Raw genomic sequence first — 14,039 nt, 5'->3', positions numbered from 1 at the left:
CTCCTAAGTTGAAAAAGTAAGGAGCGTGAAAAGGGCTTTATTTCCACCCTGCCCAGCAGCGGTACCGTGGCGAACGGTCCCTAAAGGCCTCTACACATGATCAGCTGTAAAACCGCTTTGCGCTGGCTGTCCCATTGTTTGTCTATGGAGAGGGCAGCAGCGCCTGACAATGCGGCACCGCTACCCTTGGCGTTGCGCACCGCTCTGATTTTCCGCCCGAGCGCTGCGCTCAGAGTTGAAATTATTTGAACTACGGGGAGAACGGAGCAGGCTTCTCCGGAGATCCGCCGCTCAACCCGGTCCATCTCCTCCACACTTTGACTTATTTCCACGCTGCCGACAGTGGGACTTAAGCCCTTTTCACACAGAGCGCGCAAAGCGCAGACCTCCGCCGACGAACCTGTTCATTGTGTATGTGCTACCGCGACGCAAGAGCGCATTGTGCCGACAGTGGCTTGGAAAACTGCCCATAACCGTGTCACACGGGGAAGAGGGAAGAGGGAAGGCGGCTGGAGTTCCTCCAACATTTGTGGTTAGAGTATCATATTTTTATATTGACAAAAATACAGGCTGCTTCGGCTGATTTTTTTATGCGCACATGTGCCCCTAAATATTTTTTTACAGTTCGCACACATCTATTTTTAGTCGCAAATGCGAGTGAAACGCTCGCACTGTTGAGCCCTGGTATGTCGTCAAAAATGTCACAAAAATGTCATAGTATAATATATCGTCAAAAATTTGACAAAAATGTCATAGTATAGTATGTTGTCAAAAATGTCATACAAACGTCATAGTATAGTATGTCGTCCAAAATATAAAAATGTCATAGTATTATATGTCATCAAAAATGTGATAAAAATTTCATAGTAGGTCTATAGTATGTCCTCAGAAATGTCACAAAAACGTCATAGTATAGTATGTTAAAAAATTTGATAAAGTGTCATAGTATAGTATGTCTTCAAAAATGTCACAAAAACGTCATAGTATAGTATGTGATATAAAATGTGACAAAAATGTCATATTATAGTGTGTGATCAAAAATGTGATAAAAATGTCATAGTATAGTATGTGATTAGAAATGTGATAAAAGTGTCATAGTATAGTATATGATCAAAAATGTCACAAAAAGTATAGTAGTCATAGTATAGTATGTCGGAAGAAATGTCATATATAATGTCAGTTTAATTTCCCTATAAAATATCACATAAAATGTCATAGTATAATATGTTGCAGAAAATCTCATAAAATGTCACAGTATAGTGTATCACATACAATACTAAGACATTTTATGTGACAGTTTTTTAACATTGTATTACACTCACTTAACACTCATTCTAACACTTTTCATATGACATTATTATGGCATACTATACTTTGACATTTTATGAGATCTTTTTAAACTGTGACTTTATGTGATTATTCATGACATGTTTGATTTTTTATGACATTTTCATTTCTATTTTTACATAGGCATACAAACAACATACTCAGTTGGCAACAGCAATATTGATACATAAAACACTTAATATAATTTATAGTACAAAACGTGTAGTGTTGCGTATTCCATGTTGTGAAATCAATGCAGCTGAAGAATTCATGACTTATATAAAAATAGCACAACATCACCACCTGCTGGTTGACTTGTTCGGACAGCTATAAATGACTCAATCATTCAGTCATAAAATGTTAATGGAAGTTGATCATCATTTATTTAAGAGACGTGGTGTAGTTGCCTGCACTGTGTAATCTGGGGCAGCAGTGATTATATCAGAGGCACAAAGAAAACATCACAAGCTCTTCTGTTGATTTTGGTGGGTGGTTGCTGCATGATTCACCCCTCCATCACATGCTCCACTGCTGGTGACTGTGAGTCTTTTTTTGGTCTCTGCTTCACAGGTAGACTGTCTTTGGAGGAGTTCATTAAAGGTGCCAAGAGCGACCCGTCCATTGTCAGACTGCTGCAGTCGGATCAGGGAGCCTCTCGCCAGTTCTGAGGACAGAGACAATAACAGACACACACTCTCTTCAACACAATCACAAACCCACATCCATCCAGCTTCGTGCTGTTCACCTGATAGAGGCTCGGTCATCATCACAGCCCCCCGTCACCAGACAATCCTTTCATTCTAACAACACTCCGTGTCTTAATGTTTACATTAATGGATACTCCTCCTTTGTCAATGTGGCCCTTTCTGTGGACTATGACGTGCTTTCAGTTGAGGTATTTTGTGTATATGCTTTTCCAAAGCTCTTTCGCTTTGAAATGGTTTTTACCCGTTCTCCATAAGTGAAGTGCCATATCATATATTTATACTGACTGGATTATATGCTCGCAAGTATTATGAATCCTGTTATGTTACACCAAGAGGAAACTAATTACATCACTTCTTATTATTTGATTCAACTTAACTGTGTTGAAAAGTGGCTTATTGTTGTTCAGGATATCAGACTTGTGGCTTAAAGGGATAGTTTGGAGTGGGGTTGTACGCGGTACTCATCCATAGTCAGTGTATTATATACAGTAGATGGTGGTCAACACGCCCCATTTGGAGAAGCAGGCTGGAGTCCGACAAGGAAGCTAAGCAATGTACAGCTGTGGATGGGGTCAGCAAGTAAACAAATTGTAGCCACCGTAGAAAAGTCCCACCAAAAAATAAACATTAATATCACTTTGAAGGATAAGCAGTGGAATGAGCTGCAATGGAAGCACACAAGGCAATTAAACTACTCTGATTACTTTACTCTCTCCAGAAATCAGATACAGCTTCCAGTGTTGTTTTCCTGTAACAAACGTGGCATCTTGTGATTTTCCAGAAAGAGACTTCTTCTTAAGAAGGCAAAAACAAACAGACCCTTACAATAACAATCTGAGCCACTCTGTCCATTAAAAGTGGTCATAAAAACTGTTGTTCACATCGGTCTCTTTGATCGATTTACACAAGGAAATAAGGTCCAGGTTGAAAAATGCTTAAGTGATCCTTTAGGTTTACACTACATTAAAATAGTTTTGCTGCTTTACCTCAGACAGCGATATCAGACAGGGAACTGAAGCCGTTACATCGCTCTCTTCAGCACCAGACTCCATTGACAAAAACAGTAATTCTGGCTGGCTGAACACAGGAGCTGCTGGTCTACCACTGCCTCGATCAGTTAGTTTGTGTTATAATATGACCTTGGCGTTTAAAAGGGTTAGTTCAGATTCACCAAAGCCACACAATAACACAAACTAGCTAACTGATCGAGGCAGAGGTAGACCAGCAGAAAGCGAAATTTACTTTTTGTCAATGGAGTCTGGTGGCTTTGACAAGAGCACAGATGTGGAGCTGGAACCGGCTGTCTGATGGCAAAGTAAAGATGTGAAAATACAGTGATTTCAGATGAGGAACTGAGCTGTTATCAGCACCAGACTCCACTGAGAAAAATGGTTATTTTGGCTCACTGAACACTGTAGCTGATGGTCTACCGCTGCCTACATTAGTTAGTTAGTTTGCATTATTGTGGGACTTGTGTTGAATCTGATCAAACCATCTTAAACGCCAAACTCACAAAATAACACAAACTAACAAACTGATACAGGCAGCAGTAGACCAGCAGCTACCATGTTTAAGAAGCCAAAATGACCCTTTTAGTCAATGGAGTCTGGCTTTGGAGAGCACTATAACAGCTTCAGTTCCCCATATGAAACTATTATACATATAGTGCACACTTAAACTTGTACTGACTTTCTTTAGGTGGCTATAATACATTTTACTGCTACATCCACAGCAGCACTTTGCTGAGCTTGCATCTTCAAACTGGGGGGGGGGGGTCGACTGGCATCTGTACGCATTACACTGACTATGGATAAGTATCTCATATAACCGTGAACTATCCCTTTACCAAGTTGTGTCCCTGAACAAGCTCTGTATGCCTTTGGTATTGCATGCGCTCAGTGATATGAGTTTTCTGACATTGTAACAGTTTACGTGAATAAGGAGGCCGTGATTGTTTTTATTCCTTTTTATTTTTGTAACAAAAATTTTGTTTTCACACAATTGAAATAAAGTCGTGTAAGAAAAATCTACACAAAAAGTCCCACAGTATCCCCCTTGTCCTGGACAAACATGATGCAAACCCACCGAGATTCTCACTGACTGGTTTAAAAAGAGAAAACAAAGATATAGAGGAGTCACATTAGGTTGGACATTGAAGTGTTACGTTGACAAGTCCACATTTTAAAACAGGTGTTCAGAGTGGCTGAAGAGGGGAGAGCGGAGCAATGTTTGGAAAAGACTTGAATGAACAACCAAAATGCCACATTCAGAACCTCCTCCCTCCTCTCCTCAGCTGGCAGCGGCCGTATAAATATGCAGCGTCTAACGTTCAGCAGGTATGTGAGGCAGAGTTCACGCCGGGGACACAGACACACACGCCTCCTCCTCCTTCCTGCTGTCCCCGTGTGACTGACAAAGATGATGTGAGAAACTGCAGGTGTCTCTCATGTGTCTGTTCTGAAGTATTTCAGTAACTGGGCGACCGGGCCTCCCATTCATCCACAGGAGAGGGGAGGCGGGTCGCACAGGACCAGACCAGACCAGTCCAGACCAGATCCAACCAAGTCAGTCTGGATCAGATCCTTCGCAGTTTGGGCTCATAACTCGTCTTTATCAAGGTCATCATCCAGGTCCACATCGCTGAGGTCGTAATCCTCCTCCTCGGGAAGCTGCAGGTGACAGGGGGTAAAATTAAGACAGACTGTTAGCAGAGATGGTCGTAAACATGAAAACGTGCCACATTCATTTATAGATGACAATCAGTAGAGTTAAAACAACTCCAACTGCTGTATTACATACGTGACTGTTGACGTGTTATTCTGTGTGCAGTACAGAGGCAGCAGAGAGCAGCTAGGTTCATATAGTGCACATTAAAGCCCATTTTAACCCCACAGTAATTTTACACCTGGGCCAAACTTCAGCCAGATCTGTTTCATGTTCAGCTGGAGGGGGGTCAAGACTCCCAATTAACTGCATGACTGATCAGTGATCTGGCTGTCGCACGATTGGTTGGATTTCTGGCATGTCTGCAATTTTGGTCGACTCTCTTGCATTCAAACTGAGATAAGCTTGTTTTAATATTATTTGAGGAATGTTTTATATGTTGAGGCTAAAAGTTTTGACTGAGACTGTGCTGTGATAAAACTGAACTTCACTGCAGAACAGACCGAGTGCAGGGCTCGAAATACTTTAAATTAAATTTTACCAAACGCTCCCTTTATCTTTAAGTCAGCGCTGTTAGGGATGAGTTCGTCTTGTTTGAGTTGACGTCAGTGGAATTGTCAGACATAGTAACGCTGTGTGTTTAACAGTAACAGTAAGCGTACAGTGTCTGCTCAGCTTAACACTGTGTGGTTGAAGGCCTCAAACCTGTTATCATCTGTACATAGAGTATTAAAACCTCTGACCACAAGAAGCTCCCACTCACCTGTCCATCCTTCCCGTCCCAGGGCTCAACAGTGTTAATCTTTGGCAGGGCTCCACCTCCCAGTGTGGCAGTTGACCCGCGGCCTACAGACAGCTCCCTGTAGACAAGACATGAGCTCTGTTATCCAGCTCACTCTAAAAATATTTTCACTTAGATTCTTGTATCGAATAAAAATGATTTCTACCTGAGGAACTCATGGATGCCTGTCTCACTGAAGGAGCCCCTGAGCAGAGCAAACTTCATCTTGCGTGTGTTGATGGCGGCCATGGCGGGATAGCCGAATCCACCAATACCCAGAGAGGCCTCCAGCTGCATCTGAGCTCCGGCCTCAGTCCACATCCAGCTGATGGAGGGGAGAGCAAGCCATTAGTCACAGTGGTAATGAGTCATTTTAATAATAATAATAATAATAATCTCTGGTCCTCACCCCCACATCTTCTTCTTGTACTTCTCAGCCATCTTAATCATCACCTCCAGGTAGCTATTTCTACCTGCTGCTCCTGTTGAGATACGACGACAGAGGACGGTGAGTGAATTAACAAACTAGTCATTAGGCAACTAGTCGACTAATGGCCCTAAATGACGACTGTTGGTCGACTTGGAAAATTCTTAGTCGGGGGCCGCCCTAGAGATTAGTGAGCTACTTAAGTTCAGAGTGAGAGGTGTGTCTGGTCTCACCTGTGTCCAGGATGTGCGGCAAGACAGCGATTATACACAGCTGACTGTCCTCACAGGTCTTCTTCAGGATGTCTTCACTGAGGATCTGAGACAAACATTTACAAAACACATTTAGCTTCTATGTGAATCCACATAATCTTACAGCCAGGGTTCACAAAAAAAACACAAAACAAAAAAAACAACATCAACACAATAAATCTCAGAGGTAGGGCAGGGGAATGGAAGTTCATACCAAGTACAAGTAGGCCACATACAAGAGTGCAAATATGCAAGGGTGCAAGGAGTGCAGCCGTTGCGCTATTTGCTATTAGGCATATCAACAGCACTTGGGATGAAGGAGACATCCTTCACCCAGTCCTCCTAACAAGTGCCCTGAAACGACATCCTGAGGGCCAGTCTAATATAACATTAGCCCTTAAATAAACCTGCCTGCTCCCTGAAATCTAACTCGCCATTTTAACCAGACTTCCAAGTCTGTTCTTCTCTGGACAGATAAAGATTTCCAAATCAAGTGAGAACACAAAGGGTTAAAACAGATTCAAACATCTGTTACAGAGAGTCATTATCTCAGAAAAAATGTTTTAAGAGTTAAATTTTCTCAGGGGAAAAAAAAGACTTGGCATCAACATGGGATTTTTTCCCCATTCATTTAAACATGATGCAAATACACAAGTGTACTGACCTCCAGCAGCTCAGGAGGAGCGGCATTATCAGAGAACAGATCCATAGCCCGCTCGATGATGTCACCACGGGAGCGGCCTCCTTGGTAGTCCTCGGGCTCCTCGCCTTTGCGGAAAATCTTGATGGTGGGAAACCCACGGATCTACACACACAAAACACACAGCACTGTGAATAACTGCCTCATATTCAGCTGCGTATTGACATCCAGTCAGGGATCAGCTATAGCTATACTATATCTTTTAATCATTCTGTACAATATGACACATCTGAGTGACCTTCAGCAGTAAGACACAGCTGTTAAATTGACACTTCAATGCCTGCTTAACCCTTTGAAACCTGGGCAAATTGGCTTGATTTCTTTAAAGAACATGGGAAGAAGGGTAGGAGCAACCTAATTAAAAATGACCCAAAATTAGGAAAAAAAAATAAAATAAAAAAAAAAATAAAATAAAATAATAATAATAAAATAGTAAAAAGTTACAAGAAAAAATACTGAAAATTAGCAAGGGAGGAAAAGTAAAAAAAAATAAAAAAATTAAAAATTAAAAAACAAAAACAAAACCAAAAAAACAAGGAAATGACCTGAATGGCAAAACATATGTATATGTATTCGATGACATACATTTGAATGTATTATTATGATAATCATAAATATAGATTGGTTTTTTTTTGACATTCTTCAAAAAAGAAATTCTCTTAAAAGGCTGCAGAGACATTTATTAAATGTCTAATCCTGGAGGAGGAGCGTGTACGTTTAACCATGACTATACAGAACTCATTTCATGATTGAGACTTGACATTTCAGATAGTACAAGCGGTCATGTTCACAACGTCAAAGCCACACCTCAGTAGCCACTAGATCATCATCGCGTTTGGCTATTTAAATGTAGTTAATCTCAGCAGCCGTGGCCAATCGACTGTGTCCTCTTGTGCAGTCATGTGTGCAGTGTGTTCTCACTTTCGTCTACTGTTACAGTATTTTCCATCAGAGCTGTGCACCACTGCACCACATTAACTTATTGATCCCTGCTTACCCCGTAGCGGCTCGACACAGCCTGGTGTACGGTAGCGTCCACAGCTCCAAGGCGAACTTTGCCCTTGGTCTGCTCCTTCACAGCTGTGGCTGCAGCTGCCCACTCAGGCTCCAGGCTGTCGGCAACAGAGGAGAGGGATGGTTAAAAACATGGACAATGACACACTTCAAGGAATAATTCCACTGTAGATCATTCAAAGTTCAATATTAGATGTTTCCCAAATAATTCTGTGCTTCTGAAATATTGACGTAAACTGTAAAAAATGTTGCAAAGTGGATTGAAGGTTTAGGAAACACAGCTCAGGTCTCACTGAGCAGTGTTAACAGGGATTACTGTGTGCTCAATTAGTGTTTTAAAGTCTGGTCTGTGGGTTATCCGGATTTACTGGGACATTTTATCCGGAAAGAAAAACAAAATTCCAAAAATCATTGCTGTATCAGGACAGCAGAAATCTTAGAGACCGATATTTCATCTCTCTTCTCCTTCTTGCTGTGGACGGACTGTGTCAGGTGCCACACTCACTTCTTGCAGTGTCCACACCACGGGGCGAAGAATTCCACCAGCCACACATCATCACTCTCCAGCACCATCTTGTCAAAGTTGTCATCAGTGAGCTCGACCACGTCCTGCTTACTGCCGCCGCCGCCGCCGCTGCTGCTCTGCTGGATGAAAGCTGAGTGTTACTGAATAGTGTTCACAGTGTTTCTAATTTCAAACCTCAGTGTTTCACTACTGGGCCTACCTGCTTGTAGCCAGAGCTGCCAGACTTGCCGCTCATCCTGTCTTTCACCAGAGTGCGCAGAGCGTTCATGGCTCCGTCCACGATGGCCTGGCTGCTGCGCCCACCTGACGGGTGAAGAGGGGGCAGCCACAAACTTATTATACATCCTCACGTCTGCCTAAAAATAACTTCAACAGTCAGAAAGTGTCCAAAAAGGGCTTGAGAGCACATCAGTGATTCACTGAGAAAGGATGACATGTGAGTGTGTTGCCTCTCTGATGACTATGTCCCCGTCTCTCTGAACTGAGAAGCCTAGTAGTTGCAAATTTAAACTAATTTCATCGTGAATCTTTGGTCTAAACTTCTATTTAATTCTTTAAGATGTATCTTTTTGCTGCAGATTGTTATCAGGACTTGATGATGTCACTGTGGAGGATTCAGAAAGCTGCATATTCACCAACAGCAGCTTTTTGTTTGGAGCAGCGTTCTGTCTTTACCTTGGTACTCCTCTGGCATGTTCTTATTGGCTCCAAAGATTTTGATGGTGGGGAATCCTCTGACGCCATACTGGCCCCCCAGTGACTTGTGCTGGTCTGCGTCTACGGCGCCAATCTTCACGATACCCTGCAGGATCACAGAACAAACAGGTTGGCGTGTGCAGTCTGGGTAAAATACAGCGAGCCTGTTTATCATTCCCTCCACGTCACATCTATGTGCTGTTTCACACATAACTCTGGAAGTCAGCGTGTCAGTGAACAAGCGCAACAGTTAGTGATGCGTGCAGGATTCATCTCCGCGCACACAATGTTGTTTGGATAAATTATCTGAGAGGTGATAACTATGTGCGGAAAAACACATTCCATGAAATAAACAGTGAATGACATTAAGTTTGTGTCAGATAAAAACAGGACTCAGTAATATGTGACTGCAGTCAGGATCTGCCCACGTCTCACGCCTCTGTCTGCTGTGATTCTCACTGCTGAGTTACAAACTCCTCAAACACTTGTAGGTGGAACAAAGCTGTGAGCTTCCTAATCGTGGTACAGCTTCATTGTCGTCTTGTGTCTTTGTCTTGTTTGTTTTAGCTGAGTGAAATGAAAAATGAATGACTGTAGTGTACCAGGTTGGTCATTATATCTGCAACCCTGATACCACTGTAAGCGTCTGGTGCCTGAGGACACTAATTGGAAGTTCTGAAAGTGTTTTTAAAAGATTTAAAGCCTGTCTGTGTGTGAACACTGAGAGATCAGTGTCTTCATGTGGGAAGTGTCTTGAGGCTGGCATTGCAAATTAAGTCTTTTTTTGAAATCAGGGTTGTAATTGTTTCTAATGTCTGCAAATTTCTAATTACAGCACATATTCTTAAGGCTATTGTCTTATTGCCAAAAGCATTATTCACTAACAATATTTTGATAAGTGAACTTGTCATTTTTGCCTTAACAGAACTAGTTAATGTCAGTCTGTGTCCTGACTGAGGCCTGTGCTGTGAAGCAGGATTTGGGGTTAGCAAGGTAAAGTGTTACCAAGCTGGTTCACTTTTTACAGGAACAAATCACCATGGTAACTTATGTTAAACAGCTGAGCTGCTCCGGAGCAGGTTCACCTCAGAGGATCTGATCACAACCTGTCAACACCTTGACCACTGACCAATCATATCACTGAAAATTTTTTTTTTGATCAGGCATCTGACAAATTGGGTCTGGTACTATTATTATTATTATTATTTCTATCATAACACAGGAGTGACGTGGAAACTAGACGAAAATCAGCCACTGTTAACATTATTTAAGAGTAGATGGTTGAATTTTTTTTTGTAAATTTAAATGTTGAATGAGAACTGCGCCCATTTTCAAAGTTCATACATGCTAGCCAACATGAGCCGACAGTGAGTCTGATTTTACACTCTGAACATGAGACACCTGTGTGATGACGACTGGAAATAAAACCAAGGGGAAAAAAAATACACACACTGTTAACTGGCCCCTGCTATTGAAAAGGCAACACATCTGTCAGACATCATGTGTCATTAACTATGCCTTTACTCTTCGCTCTGGTAGCACCAGGAGTCCGTCATTACTTGTTAATAATTCAAAGTAGTGTCTTCATCATCCAACTAAATGGCACAAACTGAACTATACTTCAGTCATCTATATTAATACATATTTTAACCCTTGGTGTACTTTTAAAAGTAGGAAATTATCTCTGGTGTTCCCACAACTTCTTATTCTGTTGTAAGACGACACACTGTTGTTTTACATTCTGATGAATATGACTTTTTCCTGTCCCTAAAACACAACGTTACCACAGGTAACTGGTGCCACCGTTTCATCTCATACCATATTAAGTACTTTATTAATTCACAGCCCCGCCTCCTGCATGTGCATTCATGGCTGGATAGGGAAAGCTGACTGAGCTAGTTGATAACATGGGTCATGATACTGGTTATCCAGAGGGTTAATGAAGCCAGATAAGGAAAACATATCCTGGATATGTTTAACTTCTCAGGCCTCTGGTACGTGGCGAGGTGACGAGAGACGTTATGTTTACCTTGAGGGCAGTGGCCGCCTTCTTCCAATCAGGAGTCAGATTTCGACAGTGGCCGCACCTGTGGTGATGAACAAGAGTGGGAAGGGAGGTGAGTAAAAGATCACTTTCATGTTGGTGAAAATGTTTTATAGCTAATGATACAGTTTTACAACAGACACACTTCATGAGTTAGAAATCTGTGCAGATTAAAAAGATGGCTGACAAACAATATTCAAGTTCAGAAACATTTTCATTTCATCAGGAGATGTTCCTGTGGTTATAACACTGAAAATGCATCACAAGTATCTGTCACTCAAATTAATCACAGAACCAAATTATTCAATATTAACACATCCAGTGAATATTTAACACCTTCCATGTGCAGAGACTTAAGACTCAGATTTGGGCACGTACACCTCCTGGGTACTTGTTCACAGGTACAGTCCTGGTACATCAAGAAAATCATGGCCTCGTCTAGGAATATAATCTGACATGCTATAAGTTGATTAAGACATGTATGTTATATTTACATGACAATATTCCGTCATACTCACAGTGCCACCTAGTGATGACAGGAAATGACATGTTTTAGACTTTAATATGCTCCTCCTGGCAGGTTGACCGCATCCAACTCAAATGTGGTCATAGAGGCCTCAAGATCTTATGTTATATTGTTAAGTAGGTGAAATGTCACTAAACGGCGTTGCCATAACGACACGGCCAAATTCGATGTTTCACCAAAACACAGCAGTTGGCATAAATTGAAGTGTACGTGGTTCAATCTGCCTGAAACTTCACACGCTCCTTAATAGTATAGGCCTGGACATGTTATATAAGTTTTGTCAATGGGCGGGGCAAAATTACTTGGCCACGCCCTTTAAAGTGCAGCCCCCATGGCATGTTTCACTGACATGCACAAAAATTGGCACACACACGTATCACACCCTGACACACAAAAAAGCCTCTTGGACCTATTGCCGAAACCCAACAGCAAGTCAGCCATTTTGAATTCCGTGGTCATTTTTGGTGTTTCCCATGTGTTGTATTTTAGCAATCTCCTCCTACAGATTTGATCGGATTGGCTTCGAAATTGGTTTGTGAGAGCTTGAATTCAAGCTGATTAAGTTAACTTACAAGTTGATTTAAACATGTATGTAATATTAATACTTATGTTTTTATAAAGCAAAGATAAAAGGTATATATATTATGTATTTCTGACTGGTTTATACTTGTAAGTCATGGATAATCGGTAGTTTATATGATATACTATGACAGGTGTTTGCTAGATAGATATTTGGTAATTAATATTATATACATGAGTTATTTTTGTGTGACAAAGTTATATGGTAATAACAATGGTATATTTAGAAAAGTTTTGGTAAAAGGTTTATCTACATAAGGAAGCTGTCTGTTTCATTTCACTCAATGATTTATGGAGAAGGGGTGGGATTTAATAAGTTTATACTTCCTCCCGCTTCTTTTCGGATGTGTAAATCAAAGTAACTATAATTGCACAATATTGGACTTATTGCTTATGTCCCATAGGCCAATATTTAACAACTCATTTGACCGATAACCAATAGCAACATCGATATATGTGCTATTTTGCCTAGCTAATCTTATTGATCATCAAGTCTCTTCTGTAGTGGAATTAACATCATATTATGCATGAATGCTCTTATCGTGATGGCCCATTAGCAGACAAAGACATGAAATACAATACTTTTCAATGTCTGTAATATTTATTCATTGTGCAAAACAGAAAAAGCAATTAATTTTAAAGCAGATACTGGCCGATAATGATGGCGTACTGATATTATCGCGCATCCTTACATTAAATAATTAAATGTAACCCATTAAGAAATCATTAAAATTGCATTTAAAATACAATAAATGATTAAGCTGGACAAAAAATAACTTAATTTGTTGAGTTGGGTTTGTGTAAGCATGCTCTCTGCTTGTATCTATGCTAAAACATATTTAATATAGTAATAAACCTGGTTTCTCATCCTTGTATTCTTGTATCCTGTATCCTCATCCTTGCATCCTGTATCCTCGCCCTTGTATCCTGCACTGAAACACCTTGCCTGTGATTTACTCTGCAAACAAACTTGAACAGTGTGATTGCAATCCGACCCAGGCAGGAACTGGTTTTGCATACATGTCCTCTCAGATCATAAAGGTTAATGTCTCTGTGAGAAGGAGCAGCTACACACAGAGGACTCAAACATCACTGAGCTGGTGTGAGATGCTTGTATTGACACTATGGTCCCTTAGATTGATCTGAGGACACTTGTTGCCACTGAATCACCACCACCAAAGTTACATGGACTCACCAGGGAGCGTAAAACTCCACCAGCCACAGACTGTCACTCTGGATGACCTCTCTGTTGAAGTTGGAGGGGTTGAGCTCCACCACATCATCACTGGCTGAGTAAAAGGCTTGGACAGACAGCAGCAGGGAGCAGCCCAGCACTCCTGGAGGAGAGGGTACAAAAGGTTTACTCTCAACACTGTGAGCTCAGACATGTTTAAATGAAACACAGCAGCTACAGTAAGCACTGAAATTACACTGTAAGACCACTTAAATACAGTTTATAGGCACATTTATGTAAGAAGAAGTGAAATAATCGTTTATTAATTCATTGATTGAACGATAACAGAGGCCTGGCACTGTTCTGTGCTCCTCAACTTAGCTAGTCAAGCTAACCACAGCGGCTAACACGCTGTCAAACACAGCCGACATTAACACGGAGATAAAAACGACATTTTATAAAAGTAAAAAGCCGCTGTTGTTGTCACTCACCGAGTAAAAGCGGTCTCATGGTTGTAAGCTGGTCTCCGGTCGGCTCCTCTGTTAGCAACACAGTCAGACTGCTGCAGCTGCGGCGCCCACAAAAAGTAGATCGAAAAAGCTCACCGTGGCCCACGCTGATTGG

The 14,039-nt window shown here is 41.3% G+C and overlaps 2 protein-coding genes across 3 annotated transcripts in view; one reads left to right on the top strand and one right to left on the bottom strand.

The window, feature by feature from the left end:
* Positions 1-4,074, top strand: part of hpcal1 (hippocalcin-like 1) — an 18,685-nt gene extending 14,611 nt beyond the window's left edge. Inside the window, exon 4 of the mRNA XM_049590019.1 lies at positions 1,897-4,074. Coding sequence (XP_049445976.1) covers positions 1,897-1,994 — 98 coding nt within the window. The 3' untranslated portion in view covers positions 1,995-4,074. The remainder of the gene's footprint in view (positions 1-1,896) is intronic.
* Positions 3,985-14,039, bottom strand: pdia6 (protein disulfide isomerase family A, member 6). 2 transcript variants are annotated; one of them, XM_049590014.1, is made up of 13 exons: positions 13,907-14,039; positions 13,437-13,578; positions 11,122-11,179; positions 9,072-9,198; positions 8,596-8,699; positions 8,376-8,515; positions 7,854-7,968; positions 6,821-6,961; positions 6,139-6,223; positions 5,888-5,960; positions 5,645-5,803; positions 5,461-5,557; positions 3,985-4,702 (listed from the first exon to the last, which is right to left on the bottom strand). In XM_049590014.1, exons 1-13 carry the CDS (start codon positions 13,923-13,925, stop codon positions 4,631-4,633), a joined length of 1,332 nt encoding a protein of 443 aa, XP_049445971.1. In that variant the 5' UTR covers positions 13,926-14,039; the 3' UTR covers positions 3,985-4,630. The 2 variants fall into 2 exon arrangements, with proteins under 2 accessions (XP_049445971.1, XP_049445972.1); XM_049590015.1 differs by having other exon boundaries at positions 8,376-8,512.

The sequence above is a fragment of the Epinephelus fuscoguttatus genome, linkage group LG11 (genome assembly GCF_011397635.1).
Source record: "Epinephelus fuscoguttatus linkage group LG11, E.fuscoguttatus.final_Chr_v1".
Taxonomy (NCBI): domain Eukaryota; kingdom Metazoa; phylum Chordata; class Actinopteri; order Perciformes; family Serranidae; genus Epinephelus; species Epinephelus fuscoguttatus.
The sequence above is the reverse complement of the archived record's forward strand: the minus strand, read 5'-3'. Positions and strand labels throughout refer to the sequence as shown.

What these genes read in the sequence shown, in the direction of transcription:
- pdia6 (XM_049590014.1), bottom strand. An exon ending in GTGGAGTTTTACGCTCCCTG is followed by an intron (nt 11,180 to 13,436) that starts GTGAGTCCATGT and finishes TCATCACCACAG; the next exon opens with GTGCGGCCACTGTCGAAATC. An exon ending in CTGTGTCGAGCCGCTACGGG is followed by an intron (nt 6,962 to 7,853) that starts GTAAGCAGGGAT and finishes TTGTGTGTGTAG; the next exon opens with ATCCGTGGGTTTCCCACCAT.